This window comes from Cervus canadensis, chromosome 6 (genome assembly GCF_019320065.1).
Source record: "Cervus canadensis isolate Bull #8, Minnesota chromosome 6, ASM1932006v1, whole genome shotgun sequence".
NCBI lineage: Eukaryota > Metazoa > Chordata > Mammalia > Artiodactyla > Cervidae > Cervus > Cervus canadensis.
Window position 1 is genome coordinate 7307707 of NC_057391.1, and position 12202 is coordinate 7319908.

The 12202-nt window shown below is 47.0% G+C and overlaps 1 protein-coding gene across 1 annotated transcript; it reads left to right on the plus strand.

The window, feature by feature from the left end:
* The first annotated feature begins 226 nt into the window (after positions 1–226).
* On the plus strand, positions 227–9485 carry F2RL1 (F2R like trypsin receptor 1). The gene is made up of 2 exons (XM_043470705.1): positions 227–705; positions 7524–9485. The coding sequence occupies exons 1-2, from the start codon at positions 624–626 to the stop codon at positions 8633–8635; spliced, it is 1194 nt and encodes a 397-aa protein (XP_043326640.1). The 5' UTR covers positions 227–623; the 3' UTR covers positions 8636–9485.
* Positions 9486–12202: the final 2717 nt, after the last annotated feature.

Here is a 12202-nt window from a genome sequence, read left to right on the forward strand (position 1 = left end):
GCTCCCCATCGTGTTGGCGGGGGCCCGCAGACGTCCATCCTACCAGTGCAGACTAGAAAGTCACCCCTCATCCCACAGCGCGGACGACACTGGGAGGCTTCTACGAAGTACCCAAGATTACTGCAGCGAGCTCGGGCCTTTGCTGTTTGCCCTTTAGGAACGGCGGGGGTGGGGGTGGATAACGCTGGTTCCGCAGGAGTAATTCAAGGTTAAAGGCGGTTTTCGGCTTGCGCAGGCCGCGGAGATCCCACGAGAGTCTTCCAGCCTTTCGAAGATTACAGCACAGTTTCTACGCGGCGGGCGCACCTCGGGCGGCGGGCCGGGGCGGGGCCCCCAGCGCACGGCCCGCGGGGCCGGGGGGCCGGGCCCGGGGCTCCAGGTCTCGGAACCGCGGGGCGGAGCAGTGCGTTCCGGCCCCGGGGCGTGGCCCGCGCAGGTGCGGCGAGAGGCTGGAGTTTCACTGAAACTTATCCGGTTCTTGGGAGGCGTGCGCGCAGGCTCCAATCAGGGGCAGGCGGGAGGGTGGCTTCCTACCTGAGCCGATCGGCGAGGGGAACTCTTGAGTTTCGGGGCTGTGGCGGCGGCGGGCTCCCCGTCCGCCCGGCGTCGGCGCTGCTGGAAGGATGCGAAGCCGGAGCGCGGCGTGGCTGCTCGGGGGTGTCCTCCTGCTGGCGGCCTCTGCCTCCTGCAACCGCACCGTCCCAGGTGAGAGGCTCGGCCGGGAGGGGTCGTGCTGCTCGGGAGCGGGGGTCGCGGGCGCCGTGGGTGGGAGGCGGCCGCCGGGTGGATGCGCGAAGGGTGCAGTGCGGCCGCTGCCTCCTCCCGGATCCCGGCGGCTCCGCTTCTGGCTTCAGAGCGGGGGCCTCCGGGGCCCCAGCTGGGACCACCGGCAGGGGCTGAAGCCTGCGGAGGCCAGCGGAAGAGAGCGGGGTGCTCGCGTCTACGGAGGACCCGGGGGGTTGAGTCCCTCGGGTCCCCCCGAGGTTTCTTGGCAAACACTAGTCATTAAGGAGCTTTCGCACACTTTTTTCCTGCCTGGTCCTGCGGGACCCGCGGAGTTAGCGAGTTGATGGCCTCAAAGAGCGGGATGGAGCCCGCGGCCTGGGAACTTTGAGTCGCTTTCTGAGCCTCCTGCAACTTCTGGAGGCCCCTCTTTGGGGTCGGCCCTCGGCATTCAACCTGCCTCCCCGCCCCGCCCCGGGGCCGGCAGCTCCTCTGGGACGGCTCGTGGCCGGAGTCGGGAAGCCGGGGCCGGGCCCCGTTGGGTTCTTCGGGTGCCAGGCGCTCACTCCGGGTTGTAGGCCAGTAGAACAGGTGAACGAACGGAACTTCTTGAATCCTGCTTTACATTCGAGCAGGTGACCTCTGGGCCCCGGGTTTCCCGGCCCTTCGGTGCCACACTGGCCGCCACCAGGCCCGTAGGCCCGAGGCTGCCCGCGCCGGGCACGGAAGGACCTGGGAGCCTCCCTGGGGCCGCGCAGGTACCAGCTTGGGCGCCGCAGCCGGTGCCCGGGTGAGTTCGGACTTGCCAGGCGGGAGGGGCCGTCTCCCGGGCCGAGCTGCCCTCCCGGGCGTGGGCGCTCTCAGGCCGCGTGTCGCCTAAGTTCAGTCCAGTCGCTCAGCCGTGTCCGACTCTTGGCGACCCCGTGGACTGCCGCACGCCGGGCTTGCCTGTCCGCCAACCCCCGGAGCCTACCCAAACTCATTCTGTGATGCTAACGGATGGGGAGCCTTAAAAGGGAAGCTTTTGTTTCCCTGCGAAATTTGTAGACCTGTTGTTAAGGCAGCTTCTCACTTTTATCCTCTTCATGAAGACACTGTGAAAGAGCAAGTCACTGTGAGTGTGAATCAGAAGAATGTGATTCTTTTCCTTCTGTAGTTACAGAAAAGGGTATTATTATGGTGGATACTTGAAAAACCACACCCCTGGTATGCATTTTATTGTCAGCATTAGAATAAAGATGTTTATTTCCTGTAAGTACTGAAACTGTGATGACTGCATGTCCCTTTACTGTTCTGTTTTAAACTTAGAAACCTAAAATTTAGGAGCAAGGCTTAGTATGTGCAGACATCTATAAAATGTGAGGATGTGGATTCCTCTATTTTATGATTCAGAGGGTTCCTATAGGGAGCTTGCCTGAGTGTGGCTTGTTCTTGTTTACAAAGTGAGGGGCAGGAGCTGGGGGGATTTCTCAAGTATAAGGCGGACTTCATTGAACAACAACGACAAAGAGCAAGTTACTTGTTAAACAGGACTATTCAATATTGCACTTTTTTCCCCTTCCACATACTCTTACTCCTTTGCAGGGTAACTTTGCTAAAGGGTCAGGTCAGTTCTACTTCAGGTAGATGGAGCTTCCCCCACAACTTGAAACTAAGTTGGTTTTGCTAAGAAGCGTGGCATCACCAGTGTTTCTGACCCTCAGCAGCTGTCTTTGCTCACCCCCTTCAGTCTGGCCCCCAGGTATCCCGTTCAGTTTGCAGCAGGACGCATCCTAGACTTTTCTTCCCAAAGGTTTTCCCCCAGAAGACTGCCTTATGGAAGGGAACTCAGCCTAGAAAGTAACCTTATCATTTCACAGATAGGGGCCACAGAATTGAGGGGGACAGGCAAGGAGAACTCTCCATCATACCCCTGCCTTCTTTCCTATCACGAGATAGTGATGTGTGTTAGTGGCTTGACCCTTTGTGACCCCAGGGACTGTAGCCCGCCAGGCTCCTCTGTCCATGGAATTCTCCATGCAAGAATACTGGAGAGGGTAGCCATTCCCTTTTCCAGAGGATCTCTCAGACCCAGGGATAGAACCTGGGTCTCTTGCATTGCAGGTGGATTCTTTACCATCTGAGTGATGGATGGTTATTTCTGTAAATAGTTTTCTCTCTCCCCCAACTGGATCACATACTTCAGGAGGCCAGGGACCCTTAATGGCACCTCCATCACCACGGCCCAACACATCTCTTTCCCTAAAGGACGTCAGAAAATAGTGAATGAAAAATGAAGAAAGGGACTGGCCCAGAGTTACCTGGCAGTTGATGGCAGTTTGGCATTTAAGTTGGCTTTTTTCAGGTACTTAACTTACTACCGTGTCACAAGCCTGAGAAGTCCTCTGTAATGCAGTCATTCCATTTTTCTTTTGGACATTGAAACTTGTGTTCTCTTTGTAATTGGTCATTAATGATCCAAGCCGTATGTGATTACTGTAAAGGAAAAATAAGTCCAAAAATGAGGTGGCATTAATTAAATCACCCTCATTACCCAAAGCATTGCTAACATTTTGGTTTCTAGCCTTTCTCATGCTTTCATACATCCATGCACAAAATATGTATTCATAAATAGAGAAAAAATTTTTGTACAACTATGTGTTTATATAAACATCAGTCAGTTGTCATTGCTCAGTCGCTAGGCTAGGCCTGACTCTTTGTGACCCCATGGACTGCAGCATGCCAGGCTCCTCTGTCCTCCAATATCTCTTGGAGTTTGTCCAAATTCATGTCCATTGAGTTGGTGATGTTATCTAACCATCTCATCCTCTGCTGTCCCCTTCTCCTTTTGCCTTCAGTCTTTCCCAGCATCAGGGTCTTTTCCAACGAGTAAAAGTAAACATCAATAGTGAATAAACATCAATGACCAAACATCAGTAGCATGTTAGTAAATATAAAACATTTTTAATGAATCTAAAATGTTACCAGTGGATGTATAATAATTTTTAACTGGTCCTCTGTTGATAGACCCATGGGCTACTTTCCATGTTTTGTAATAAGTGAGGACACTGCAACGAACGTGAAGATGGGACCTTAAATTTGTGTTTGGTCACCTGCCTGACCTTGTAGTTACTAATTAATTTTGATAGGTGATGTTTTAGTGAAGTGTGTGTTTGACTTTCTTACGGTTTTATTAGCTGGGCAAATGTTGAGAGGAAAACAGTTCATCCTGAAAAAACACAAGAAATTTGACTAAAGTGTCCCTAGAGAGGGTACCAAGAAATGGAAGCTTTTCTTTTTTGATCTGTGCTCCCAAAGTTCAGAGCAAAAGAATATTTGGGGGTGAGGAGGATAATAGGGGAAAGAACACAAGAGGAGAGTTTAAACAAATAAAGTAGCTGCTCTATACTTGCTTATGTTGGGAAGGTGGGCCACAGGAGGAAGCTTAATATAACAAAGAATAGGTAATGTTTTTAAAGTTAAAAGTGCAAATCAAAAAGGTTAAAAGTGAAAAAAAAAAAAAAAAAAAAAAGGTTAAAAGTGAAACATCCCCGTTCTCTCCCTTCTTCACTCACAACAGACTTCTTTATGCAGAAATACATGTATTGTATAACAGTAGAAGAATCACACTGTACATGCTGTCCTACAGTTTTTTTTAACCTATACGATCTAGTCATGGTCAATATAGGAAAATCTGTCCATACCTTTGTAGGGGGAACGTTATTCATTGTGTAAATTCCATAAATTATTGAACTCGCCTTTTTTGTTTTTTTGATGGACATTGAAACTATCGTTTTTGTTTTACCATGGTAAATAATATTCTAGTAAATATTCTTGTACATACACTATTTTTGTTTACTTTAGCTAGTATACATGCAGAACAAATTCCTAGCAGTAAATCAGTGGGTCATAGGGCAAGCACACTTAAAATTTTTGATATTTTGCCAAATTGCCCTTCAAATAGATTACACCAGTTTACACGCCTTTGAAAAAGCAATCCAAATGACTTAGAAGGGTATAAAGGTAAAAAAAATAAAGTTCTCCCCCCACCACCCATTTTACTCTAGAGATGGCCAGAGTTTATGGTGTAGTGGGTGTTTTCCTAGACTTCAGATTTGTTGACAAATTGTAATATTGTTATATAGTTGGAAGCATATTATTCCGCCAGTGGCTTTTTCAGTTGACACTATATTGTGACTGTCATTGCGCTTCAGTGTTGATTAAGTATCTTCACCCTGTAAAATAGAAATGATGTTGTCTGGTTTACGGATGGGTTACAGAGTTAGAAGCTGGGATGGCGTCCGCTCTAGACAAGTTCTGTGAACTGAGGACACTGTCTGAGGTGGAAGCCCATGCCCTGTGCCGGAAGGGCTTCAGGGGACTTTGGGCAGCAGCTTGACGTTCAGCAGTGTTGGTGTGAGTAGTTCTGGCGTTGCTCGGTCATACCAAGTGGCATGCTGGTTGTGTGCTCTGCCACTGGTTCGATGAACACAGCTAATATGAATGGTATTCTAGAGTGCAGTCAGTCAGGGTTCTAAGTGCGAATATTCTCAGGAAATCTTTCTTTCTCACTCTTTGAATCCTTCCCTACCTTTTTGTAGTATTTCTGGCTCCTTCCCCACCCCCCTTTATTTTAGTATCCTAATATAAAATAGATGTTTATCTCTCTGCATGAACTTTTGTGACCTGGTGTATGTTTGTTTTTATGGAAAATTCTAGACACATGAGGGTAGAATGTTCCAGGGAATCCCTGGTACCCCTCAGTCAGCTTTAGTAATGACACCTCAGCCTTCCATCAGGTGTCATTCTTTAACAGGTTTATTAAGATGTAACTTGCAAACCATACAGTTCACCTAGTCAAAGTCTACAATTCAATGCCTTTTAGACTATTCACAGATAATCTATCCATGACCACAATCAACTTTAGAATATTTTTTTATCCTATAAGAACACTCCAGCCTATTCCTTAGCCATCATCCCCCCAGTTTGCCCCATTCCCCAGCTCCTGGCAACCAGTAATCTGTTTTTTTTGTCTGTAAATTTGCCTATTCAGGACATTATTATAAATGGACTCCTATAATACATGCTCCTGAGGCTTCTTTCAAAAGCATAATCTTTTCAAGCTTCACCTGTAGCATGTATCAGTACTTCGTTTCCTTTTATTGCTAAATCATGTTCCGTTGTAGGCATAGACCGCATTTTGTTTACCCATTCATCAGGTGATGGACATCTGGGTTATTTCTCCTTTGGAGCTCTAATGAATACTGCTGTCCTGAGCATTGCTGTACCTGTTTCTGTGTTTTCCTGGGTGTACACATAGGAGTAGGAATCGCTGGGTTGTATGGCACTTCTGTGGTGAACCGTTTGAGGAACTGCCAGGTGGTTTTGCACAGTGACTGTACCACTTTACCTTCCCATCAGCCGTGTCTTAGGTAGAAAAGGAAAAAATGATGACAACACATACAGATTATCAGATAAGGTTGTGAGTAGATTGAGCATCCTCCCTGGTATGAACATGCTATGGTGAAGGGCTGCTCTTCCCCAGAAGTAAAGTCAGGTCCTTCTGTGTCCTTACACTGTCCCTCACTTTGTTCTGCGGGTTGATGAATACTTGGTTGGGGCAGGATGTAGGCTGGCTATGCCATTCATTCGTGATTTCTAAAGTTTAATTCATAATTTGGGGATGAGAGTGGAAGTTGTTAAAGCTTAGCATATTACTTGCTTAAATGTCAGAATACACATTTGTCTGAACAGAAATCGTGCACCCAGCTGCCTGGTGACCTTGAGGTCAGCAGGCTTGCTGCCCGCTCTTCGGCATGGGCAGGTCTCCAGGAAGCCTTAGAGAAGCGGGAGGTCTCTGCTCTGGCTGAGGCTGTCCTTGTGTCTAGAGAAGCAGTGTCTCTGAGCTCCTGGGAACCTCTCTGTATTGGACCTTGGGCTAAGGAGTGATGGGCCAGGCTGAGTTGTCTTGCAGCACAAATGAGGTAGATGGCCATTATGAGAACAGTCGGAGACTAATGAGTGTGGACAGTTTGTAAAACTAAATGATATACTGTCAGTTTTTTCCAGGATTCATAGAAATCATTGTCATGTTGTACACATACTTCAGAACCCTCCCATTAAAAAAAAATACCCATTGTAAAAGTAAACACACCACATGCACACAACCACACACACACACACACACAGAGCAGGGGGACTTCTCTAGTGGTCCAAAAGTTCAGATTTCATCTTTCAATGCAGGGGGTGCAGCTTTGATCCCTGGTCAGGGAGCGAAGATCCCATGTGCCACATGGCCAAAAATCCGAAACATAAAATAGAAGCAGTATTATAACAAATTCCACAAAGACTTAAAAAATAGAAAATTAGGATTTAAAAAAATAACGACAACAAAAATAACACAGCAGGCACACGAATCCAGACCAGAGAAATCCCAGTGATCCCACCACCCATCACAAGCCCCGGAAGCACTGTGTGCCCTCCTCCTGCCCACCTTCTTTCTCTGCCTTCACACAGCGCAGGAAGCTTCCTTCATCTACCCTGCCCTGGAGAAAGGCAGGCTCGCCAGCACACGGTCTTCTCGGGCTTCCGCCCGTTCTTGCTCAGTCCGTTTCACTGCTGCTTTTTCTCCTCAGCTGCTGTCTTGCTTTCCTCCTCTTCCCGAGCTTTCAGGTGATAACTGACGTGCTGGGCACCATCTTGCCCGTGACCTTCCCACCAGCCGGTCTTTCTCTGAAGTGCTTGTATTTGGACAAACCGGCATCTCTGTGGAAACTCTGATTGCTGTAATGACTCTTGTCCGCCTTGCCTTTCTTGCGCAGGAAACAAGAGATTGTCTAAAGGAAGAAGCCTCATCGGCAGCGTGGCTGACTCACCTGTGGTCAGTGGCAGAGGAGTGACGGTGAAACCAGGCTTTTCCGTGGATGAGTTTTCTACCTCCGTCCTCACTGGAAAGCTGACCACTGTCTTTCTTCCAGTTGTCTACACGATCGTATTCGTGGTTGGTTTGCCAAGCAATGGCATGGCCCTGTGGGTCTTTCTTTTCCGAACAAAGAAGAAGCACCCCGCTGTGATTTACATGGCCAACCTGGCCTTGGCCGACCTCCTCTCGGTTACCTGGTTCCCCTTGAAGATCGCGTATCACATCCATGGCAACAACTGGACTTACGGGGAGTCTCTTTGCAAGGTGCTCATTGGCTTTTTCTACGGCAACATGTACTGCTCTATCCTCTTCATGACCTGCCTCAGCGTGCAGAGATACTGGGTCATCGTGAACCCCATGGTGCACCCCAAGAAGCAGGCAAACATTGCCATCGGCGTCTCCCTGGGAATATGGCTGCTCATTCTGCTGCTTACCATCCCCTTGTACGTCGTGAAGCAGACCGCCTACATCCCGGCCCTTAACATCACGACCTGCCACGATGTTTTGCCGGAGGAGGTGCTGGTGGGAGACATGTTCAATTACTTCCTCTCTCTGGCCATCGGAGTCTTCCTGTTCCCAGCCTTCCTCACGGCCTCGGCCTATGTGCTCATGATCCGGACCCTCCAGTCTTCTGCCATGGATGAGAGCTCGGGAAAGAAGAGGCGGAGGGCCATCAAGCTCATTGTCACCGTGCTGGCCATGCACCTGATCTGCTTCACCCCCAGTAACCTTCTGCTCGTGGTGCACTACTTCCTGATCAAGACCTGGGGCCAGAGTCACGTCTACGCCCTGTACATCGTCGCCCTCTGTCTCTCCACCCTCAACAGCTGCATCGACCCCTTTGTCTATTACTTCATCTCACAGGACTTCAGGGATCATGCCAAGAATGCGCTTCTCTGCCGGAGCGTCCGTACTGTAAAGCAGATGCAGGTATCCATCTCGTCAAAGAAATTCTCGGGGAAATCCAGCTCTTACTCTTCGAGTTCAACCAGTGTCAAAGGCTCCTACTGAGTGGTCCGGTTCCTCGGTGGAAGTTCTGCTAGAGGCTTTGGAGCCTGCTTACCATTCCGGAGATGCTTCTGTTGTTTCCTAACCAAGTAGGTTTCACCACATACCATGCATATGCAGCACCTCTCAGGGTGGCTGGAAGCTTCCCTGTTTGCATGAGGAAAGTCCCCCCAATTCACGTGGAATGTCAGTTTCAGAATTCCTCTACTCAGGGGCTCCCAGAAATGGAACTGATCAAAGCAGACTTTTCAGACGGTGCAGAAAAGACAGAAGCCCCATGAAGTGCAAAGACTAGTCTTGGCGTGAAGGCTTAAGTTTTTAGCTGCAGCTACGTTTCTTTTACATCTGGGGTCGGCCCAGATGTATTAGGGCTTCAGGGCCCTCAGAGATGATCAGTACAGTTGACTGGCTATACAGATGGGGAAACTAAAGAGGTGGGGGAGCTGCCGCAAGTCAGGTTTCCAACCAACGGCAACAAGTTTGAAGGGTGGGGTTCTTGTACCACTTCATCAAAATCATTGTGCATCTTGTTTGAAAATGTAGATTTATTGTACTCAGGAATCAGAGCTCAGAGTCTGGGGCAGGGCCCAGGAACCTGCATTTTAACAAGTCTTTCTTACACTCCAGTGTTTGGGAACCTTTGGTCTGGGTACTGCTTCCACTTGACAAGGAGCCATGGCAATTTTTGAAAAATGAACCAAAACAGAACGTTTTGTATCTCTTTCCCGTCCAGCTCAGAACAAAGTCTGTTCATTGACTCATTGGGACTTCCAATCATTTCTTTATTAATGCTTTGAGCTTTTGTATGTATCGTTATCACTTCAAGGAAAATACGACGAGCATTTTAAATGTGGAAAAGCTAATTTTGTGTCTTTACTGACTTCAGTGAAATCTTCAGGTTGTCTGAATAGTAGATTTTTTCATAACTAAGAATAGTGTTTACCACCTAGTATTTTTAGAAATTATTGGACTATTTATTGTCAGTTTTGTTGACTTTTTATCAAATATGAAATGATAAAGCCGTCTCTTGAGTTTGAACCACATCTGTTTGGAAGAGAACACTAAAATAGAGATGATTTGCAATGTATTTTAAAAGGTACTTGACTCCAAGCTGACTTTATGCAACTGTTGTATTTGTGACCTTTTAAAATAATTATTTTACTGTATGATTGATTTATAAATAACACATGACTTTTATTTTTTACTGCTTATCTCTGAATTGTGTGGTTTTTGCTTTCATTTTTGTTTTCAAGGAACGGAGAATAGGGAAATAAAGGCATCACTCTTCTAAGAAGAAATGAAAGTGATTCTCACATCTTATTTTTTATGTAAAGAGGGTCATATTGTACACATTGCTCTGTAATAATTATTTTTCTTTTAACTACATTTTAGAATTCTTCACATGTCTGCATCTATGGATTGACCTCCATTTTTAAAGGATACAAGCTACTTAATATTTTGGGTATATTGTGAGGTTTTAGTCATGTTGTCATTTCCATACTTATGGCTCCTGGAGTTGTTTCTCTCTCCCTCTCTTTTTTTCTCTGTTAAAACAGTGCCACACTGAACATCCGTATGTAGGCGTCTTTGTGAGTATTTCTGTAGGATGAGGGCTTCTTGATGGCTCAGCTGGTAAAGAATCTGCCTGTGGTGTGGGAGACCTGGGTTCGATCCCTGGGTTGGGAAGATCCCCTGGAGAAGGGAACAGCTACCCACTCCAGTATTCTGGCCTGGAGAATCCCATGGACTGTATAGTCCATGGTGTCGCAAAGAGTCGGATACGACTGACCGACTTTCACTTTCATTGTAGGATGAGTTCCAGAAAGGAGAATGGCCAGGTCAAAAGTTGGGTGCTCATTTTAAATTTTGGTAACACTTGCCAAATGGGCTTCAGTAATGTATACTTCTACCAAAAAGTGTTTTTGCACTTATTTCCAGAAATGCTCATCCATCAGTCTTTTGAAATGTTTGGAAAACATCTGTTGCATTAGTTCATGTTGAGGCAGCAGGGCTCCCGCCAGGCAAGGTTGAATTCTGACTCCGTCATGTCTTTGTTTTGGTTTCCTGAGGAAGATGCTTCTCTGTGCCTCAGTTTCTTGTTTGTAAAATGCAGGTTAGGATGAAACGTTTGGCACGTCCTCATAAGTTTAATGTAGCATTATTACTGTTCGTCTCTGACGACAGATGTGATCTCATTTCTGGTCTGCCGCCTTTCGCTTCTTGGCCAGATGCACCCTGCCTTCCTTGCCGGCTCAGCTCTCCGTCTCATGGCAGGCTTCCTCATGGTCGGCTTGCTTCCATTTTACAGGTGGGAAAGCAAAAGATGGCCTCCCCAGGGTAAAAGCGAGCAGAAACAAATGGCTCACAGGCTGATCAGTGGAAAGCATTTTTTTGGTCTTTGCTATTTCTTTGTTAGTCATTTTTTTTGTTTTGTTTTGTTTTTTTGGGGGGCGGAGGCTGGTGGGGGATGGGCCGGCCAACTCCGTTTCTGAGAGACCAATCCTCCCGTCCCCCTGTTAGTCAGTAAAAAAAAAAAAAAAAACCAAACAATAAAAATATATAAAATGAAAAATGTACTTCTTTGCCACTCCTGTCCATTCTTATCTCACAAAGGGAACTAATGTTTACAATTGTTTATAGAAAATGTATGTACTTTGTATGTATGTTATACTCTTTAAGAATGAATGTGTTTGTGTATGTAAATACATATACGTACATGTATATGCCAACTTCTAAATTAATTCACATGGATCTTCCTCCTTTTGTTCAGTGACGTATTCCGTACCTGAGTGATCATAATTTTAATCCCTACCCTATGGAAGAAGGCTTTTTCTTGGTTCATTTTCACCAAATCTGTGAATCTACATGAAGGAAGTGTACAAGAAATGATCTGGGAAATAGAGTCATAAGAGCGTCTGTTTGCTGAATCAAATGCTCCTCCAGCGGAGTTTGTTTCTTTTCCCTTTGAGGCCCTGCTCTGCCTGAATCAGGCCCCGCCAGTGGCGGGGCGGGGCAGGCCAGCTGAGGAACTCTGGCCCTGGGCTCAGGAGCGCCCTGGGCGTGCCTGTCTTCCCTCTGTGTTCCCTATCTTGCTGGGCTGTGGTTTTTCTAAACTATCTGGCAGTTTGAATGCTGCACTACACTGGCTCCAGTGACTAAAGGAGGGCTCTCTGAATTTGAAAGCAAATGTGGGTTTGTGTCCCATTGTGCAGAACACACGCTAAACTGAAGTTGTTTGGGCATTTCTCTCTGTCATTTCAGTTGTTTGCAGCAGGAGTTTCAGAGGTAATTAATTTCCCTGTTACCAAGACTTCCTCAATCCTGGGGCTATAATCTCATCAGTATGCATAGTTTAGGGACTGCAACTTTGTTCCTGTAACTTTCCTCCTCTGGAGATGCTCAAGAGGACTGGAGTTTATCACCGAATCAAAGGTACAGTTTGCTACACTGTTCCCTGGTCTCATCAATTAACACCGTGGGTCTGGGCTGCAGAGTTTGGTTGTTGTCTTAAAAAGCGAAGTTTCTGATTTTACACTAGTCAAAGACATGTGTTTAGTCCACCCCCACTGC

What these genes read in the sequence shown, in the direction of transcription:
- F2RL1 (XM_043470705.1), top strand. Translation starts at nt 624, where the DNA reads ATGCGAAGCCGGAGCGCGGCGTGGCTGCTCGGGGGTGTCCTCCTGCTG. An exon ending in CTGCAACCGCACCGTCCCAG is followed by an intron (nt 706 to 7,523) that starts GTGAGAGGCTCG and finishes TTTCTTGCGCAG; the next exon opens with GAAACAAGAGATTGTCTAAA.